Genomic DNA, 6,000 nt, shown 5'->3' with positions numbered 1-6,000 from the left:
GCTCTGGACTACCTGAAATGCAATTGTTATTGGCAGAATTGACTCAAGAAGAAAACCAGGATTCATTCCCAAAGTCTCTGAACACCTCTCATTCCCAAGGCTGATGGTGGCAATTGTTGCCCCTAAGGGTTTATATGACAACTTCAATGACCCAGAGACCTTGGTGCCTACAGCATGGCCCCATCAGTTTGGGAATGCCTGTCAATTAGAGTTGACTGGAATTCTGTCCCTTCTGGCTTCTTATCCTGTGAAAAACACTAGCAGAAAAAAGCTTTATTCTGAAAGAGTAGGATTGAGGAGGGTGCTCAGCCTTCATCCTCCAAGCCTTTTGGATAATTTAGAATCCCGCCTCTGAGATTTCATTAAGTCTGAGCATCTAGACAGACAGTGCAGATTCTAGCCCATGATCTCCAAAGAGCAAACTCTGACCAATCCTCAACTGGAGATACACACTTGTGACCAGTTAAGAATTGAGTCAATTAAGTCCACAATAGGGCATAAATGTGTTACTATTTAAATATATTAAAGAATCCCTAAGACACAGCAGTAAGAATCATTTGGGCTGAATCTTTTTTTTTTAAAAAAAAAATGGCTTTCTTGATGCCAGGATTATCTTTTAAGTTCTGCTTTTCCTTTTCTTAAATACTGGAAGAAAATGAACAAGCATTTATCCTAGCACCAAACACACACTTTGGTAAATAAAACACCACTGACAAAACTTTGTTCACGCTCAAAACAAAAGATAGGAACCCCTGAGTTCAAAAAGAATTGAAGAGGGAAAAATCACTTTAACTGAGCTACTCTTGGATGAGAATAATTCTCAAACCTACACTTTCCTGTCTCCCGAAGCCCTAAGAAAAAATGAAACCAAGACAACAGCAACAGCTAAGCTCAGAATCTAAAGCAGCAGACGACCCATCTACGTCCAGCCCCATTCCCCCTCAGCAAATACAATCCCAAAAACACAAATGAAAAAACAAAAAACAAAAACAGACATTAATAACGCAGGGATGGGTGAACGGGTGCAGCAGGCAGCCCGCAGCACCACAAGTCCAAACTTAATAAATAAGTGGTAAAAAAAATATCTTCTTTTTCCTTTTGTGTTTTGTGTCTGTTCACAGTGCGTGAGCAAGGGTCACTGTTGAGCCTCCAGACAAGGTGGAGAGAGACAAGCAGGGAGCATCTGTCACTTCATGGCAACTCCTGATGGATAACAAGCACAGGCTGGAAAAGGCCTTGTATTCTTGGGCTGCCTGGTGCCAGAAATGCCAAAGGCTCTAGAACACACCCACATTCCAGAAAGACCAGACAGCCACCCCATCTCTTCATGGCAATACTGAAGGAAAAGACAACATGGGCGAGGGTGATTTGAGCAGGTGAAGCAAACAATTCATGCCACCGAAGAGTTGCTGTTGTGAGGGCAGGTGTCTGTTGTGGTGCTCTCTCTTGCCCCACCTTGCAAGCTCTGTCTGCCAAGGGGTCCTTCCTTGGCACAATAGCCACTCTACATGGCTACCTGGTGAAGAATGGCAGGTGGTGCTGGCTAAGGATGCTACTCGTGCGGGGTGACTCTGTCTTAGCCATGACATCTTTGAACCAGGATGCCACATCCACTTCCAGTGTCTCATAACGCTTGATGAAGTTATGTTCCTGCAAAGGAATAGGCAAAACGAGGTGGAAAATAAGCAAGGGAGTCACACCACCTGTGTTATTTCTACAGAGATGTGAGCAACAGTTGTCAGCTATAGCTAAGCAACAAGGAGGATACACAACAGCACCAAGCATGAGCAGGGAAAAATCTGACCAAAGTCAAATAAAAAAGTAAAAGAACTTTCCTTCTCCTTTAAAGAAACTGTGGTGAAAAGAAAGGATGTCACTTTATTAATCTCAGCCTCCGTGCTAGTTGGCACAAACTAGTTCCAAGAAACGTTACTGGTTATTTCTAAACTTTAAGGGTTGGCAGAAGCACCCACTGTGGCCTTTTTTCCAAACCCTGGGGAATTTTTTAAATATTCACAATGAAAGAGGTGTGTCCAATACTCACAAGTAGCTTGTTGTACTTTGGTCTCTTCCTGTGATCTTTAGTAAGGCTAGAAAAAAACCAGAAACACACATTCAAAACACAGGATCCAATTTATTTTATGGAGCAACCAACATGGCATGTTTCCATTACCTGATGCATAATGGATCCTTGCAAACAGAGCTCATATTGACATAGGTCTACTCTAAGTTTCAAACTCTCTCAGCCAAACAGGATGAAGTCCATTATCCTGCCATAACAATAATCTTTCAGGGTGAACTTCCTATGCCCAGTATCCCATGGCAGTTTGCAACAATCTTACGTGAGGTTGTTTGATGGAATCCAGGAGTGGCAAGTTGGACACATAAGCTCAAAATTAACTGGAACAAAACAATCACTATCAGAAGTGGATTTTCTGTTTGAGCATTTGTGGAATTGTCAGTGCCAGCTGCAAGGAGTGCAATTAGCTGCAGATACAGCTGCCTAATTGTTGGAATGAATGGAAACAAGGGAGCATGGGGAAATGCAACTAACTTACGGCATGCTACTTTTTATTTCCATGGCAATGAAGGACTTCCTACACCTTTGGAATCGGTACATCAGACACGGAAAAGAGGTAAGAGCCAGGAATGTGTAGTAGACTAGAAGAGGTCATACACAAATATGTGCTAGCCCAGAATTTAAGCACAGCTGTCCTGGAGGCAGATATGGGATTTCCTTTCTAGGTGGAAATCACCAGCACAGGTTGAGTTCAGTCTTTAGAAGAGCATGGTAGCAGTTTGAACAAGCAGAACAGTTCCAATTCTTTTACATACACTATTAATAGTATTGAAGATGGGGTGCCCTAGAATGAACATTAGCCAATATCTGAGAAAGCAACTGGTGTGCAAGAATTCAGCAGGAAAGTGAGGAACCAGCTGGAACTGCAGGGCTTCCTGTCTATGTAAGAAATGTTGAAGCAGCCGCTCTAAATACCATGAATGTAAGGCGGTTCACTCACCAGTCTTTCACAAAGGACTGGAAATCCACAGAAAATCCCATGTTGTTTGGGAGAAGGGGAGGATCTTCCTGCAACACCTTGGTGAGGACTTCAAAATCTGTTTTACAGTTCTTGTAGGGGAACTGACCTGTAGCCAGCTCAACCTGCATTAGGGGTGGTAGAGAAATGAAGAATAAGTGCTTAAAAATGGGAATAATCTAAAAAGCATTATTATCATCAGCATCTCTTCAATGATGCTTCAATTATGTATATGCCACCATTTGCATAAGCCGGAGAGCAGTTTACAACAAAAGCAAATAGATAAAAATCCATACAAACAACACAATTCTAAGTGATTATACAGAAAGAGATGAGAGCAAGAAAGGGAAGAAATGTGGAACAAAATGATCACTTGGCTTATCCAGCCTCAACAGCAGAGACAAGACTGGGACTCAGGATAGCCAGAATTCAGCCTCCTTTGAATCAGTGAACTCCATTAAAAAAAAAACTGAAGAGGAGAAAAACTCACCCCAAAGCTTATTGCTGTTTATGTCATGTACTAAGTGTGGCGTTCACCCACACTTCGGATTGGCATAGAAGGTGTTAAAAGGAAATAACCAGTAAGAACCTTGAGGGGGCGGAGTTATGTGGGCTATATAAACCCCTCCCGGGGAAGGAAGGGGGTTCTTTGGGTCTTAGTTCTTTGGTCTGGGGTTCGTTGGGTTTTTGGTTCTTTAGTCTTGTCTTTAGTCTTTAGGCTTGTCTTTGCCTAGGGGGCTTGTTGTGGGTATTGAGAGGTTGGAAGAAGGGTGGCAAGGGAAGGAGTAGGAACAGGGTTGGGAGAATTTGTTGGGCACTGTTGTTAACAAGAACACAACCAAGAAAGTACTGTTTATTCAGAAACCACATGCTTATGTACTAAACTTCAAATAAAACAGTTTTGTTCCAATATTCTCCTTGACTGAACTGAGTGAAGTAAATACCAGACAAACTGGTTGGTGGCAGCGGTTAATAAATAAAGTGGTGAGTGCAGGTATCAACGGACCGTTAAACGTCTGGGGGACCTGTGCAGGTGGAGCGAACCGCCACAAGTGGTGGCAGCGGTGGGATCAAAAAAAAGTCCAGTGACGGGAAAGAGGAGCAATACACCTGGAAGGGGGAGAGGATAAATCTGGAAAGGATATTATCCCGTCCTAGGGTGTAATTGTGGAGACTCTTGATCACCGTGAGGCTGAGAAAGAATTAAGAACTGGTGATCTCAAAAGTTATTCTGGCAGAAAGGTTTAAGTTGTGGTCGGGGCAAAGTACGCTGGAAAAGGTTAGAGAAAGAACCTTAGGCGTGACTTTGAGACCATAGTCTTGGAGAACCTAGCCCAGAAAACAGACAGAGAAAAACGTTCTTTTCTTTAATAGACTGTTTGAACTCCTATTTTTAAGAAAATGCCACCCAAAAAGACTAAGAACCCGGTGAGGGAATCACCTATAGAAAGTGCTGAAGAGGAAAATGGGGACCTGCAAGGGGAACCAGGCTCTATTGAAACCACACCTGCGGGAGAGAGTCCTAAAATCTCTGAGAGTTTTGAAAAGTGGAAACTAGAGCAGGAATATAAATTGAGAGAGATGGAAATTAAATTAAAAGCTGAGCAGGAAAAAGAAAAATTAAAAGCTGAGCAGGAAAGGAAAAAATTAGAAGCAGAGAAAGAGGAGCGAATGAGGGAAAAAGAAATGCAATTTCAGTTAGAGATGAGACGGTTGGAATTAGCGAGTTTGGAAAATAGGAATAATAGTAACAACACCAATGGGCAAACACTTGTGAAAATAGAGTTAACACGTTTCCCAGAATATAAAGATAGATACCCCACAAGCATTGCAGTAGCTCCACGGTTAGGAGATGAAATTAATGAAATCCGAGACTATGTGTATGATGGACCCATATATGGGGGGAGGAATTGGGAGAACAATAAAAATAAAACTGAACAAAATCGAGGAAAATTTACCTCAGACTCCACTAAGGGAAATTACTCCTCAGAGAAGGGGCCCAATGAAAAGACATCCCTACAATCAGGGAGTGCTGAGGGAAAAGTTAATGAACCCAACAAGACAGATCCTCCTGAAATCTTTTGTGGGAAATGTGGGAAAAGGGGACATCGGAGGGATGAATGTTGGCAAGGAAAAGAGAAAATAAAAAGTCCCACAACTACAAAGAAAACATTTTGTGTCCAGGCTGTAGAGCAGGGCCCAACTGACTCGGTTGTCATGGCAACCAACTGGAATACAGTTGAGCAGGGGCCTAAGGAGGTAGCTGAGGCCAAGGTGCTACATTGTAATACAATCCAACATGATGGACACTTATTACAAAGTGCTGGGGAAAACATTTGGGTAGAGGGGAAAAAATACCGTGGGCTGAAGGATATGGGCTCACAAATCACAATCCTTCACCCCGATATAGTAAAATCGGAGGCCATCATTCCCGGGAAGACTATAAGAATAAAGGGAATTTTCAAACCTCCTGAGGTACTACCGATGGCAAAAGTTGATATTGGATATCAGAGTTGGTCAGGGCAGTGGGAAGTAGCGATCTCTGAAGAGATTTCCACCGCAATCCTTATTGGTTGGGATTTAGTAGAACATGTGCGAAGTGCTTTTATAGTCACCAGAGCACAAGGGAAGTTATTGTTGCCCAGGCCTGAACAAAGTGATACAGTTGCTGAAACCACTAAGGAAGGAGAGCAGCTGGGGGGAAGAGTGTCTATGGAAACAAGAGACGCTACATTATTTCCCCTGACTAATAGTCAAGCCTCAAACTGTGTGGAAAAACAAAAGGAGGATTTAGAGTTAAAACCCTATTTTGAGGCGGCAGAGATAAATAAAACCTTAACTCCTGAGAGTCCAGAACAATTTAAGTTGGACCAAGGTTTATTATATAGAGAAATTCTTATCAACCCAGCAAGGGGTGGTGGTGAGATACAACCACGATTGGTGGTTCCAACTGAATATAGGG

At 42.6% G+C, this 6,000-nt stretch overlaps 1 protein-coding gene across 3 annotated transcripts in view; it reads right to left on the bottom strand.

Annotated features, from left to right (window-relative positions):
- Positions 1 to 584: 584 nt before the first annotated feature.
- Positions 585 to 6,000, bottom strand: part of MAP2K7 (mitogen-activated protein kinase kinase 7) — a 28,219-nt gene continuing 22,803 nt past the window's right edge. For all 3 annotated transcript variants that reach the window (XM_033139712.1, XM_033139714.1, XM_033139715.1), the window contains 3 exons: positions 3,021 to 3,163; positions 2,045 to 2,090; positions 585 to 1,650 (listed from right to left, as the gene is read on the bottom strand). In XM_033139712.1, coding sequence (XP_032995603.1) covers positions 1,513 to 1,650; positions 2,045 to 2,090; positions 3,021 to 3,163 — 327 coding nt within the window. In that variant the 3' untranslated portion in view covers positions 585 to 1,512. The remainder of the gene's footprint in view (positions 1,651 to 2,044; positions 2,091 to 3,020; positions 3,164 to 6,000) is intronic.

This window comes from Lacerta agilis, chromosome 2 (genome assembly GCF_009819535.1).
Source record: "Lacerta agilis isolate rLacAgi1 chromosome 2, rLacAgi1.pri, whole genome shotgun sequence".
NCBI classification, from domain to species: domain Eukaryota; kingdom Metazoa; phylum Chordata; class Lepidosauria; order Squamata; family Lacertidae; genus Lacerta; species Lacerta agilis.
This window is presented reverse-complemented; position numbering and strand designations above follow the sequence as displayed.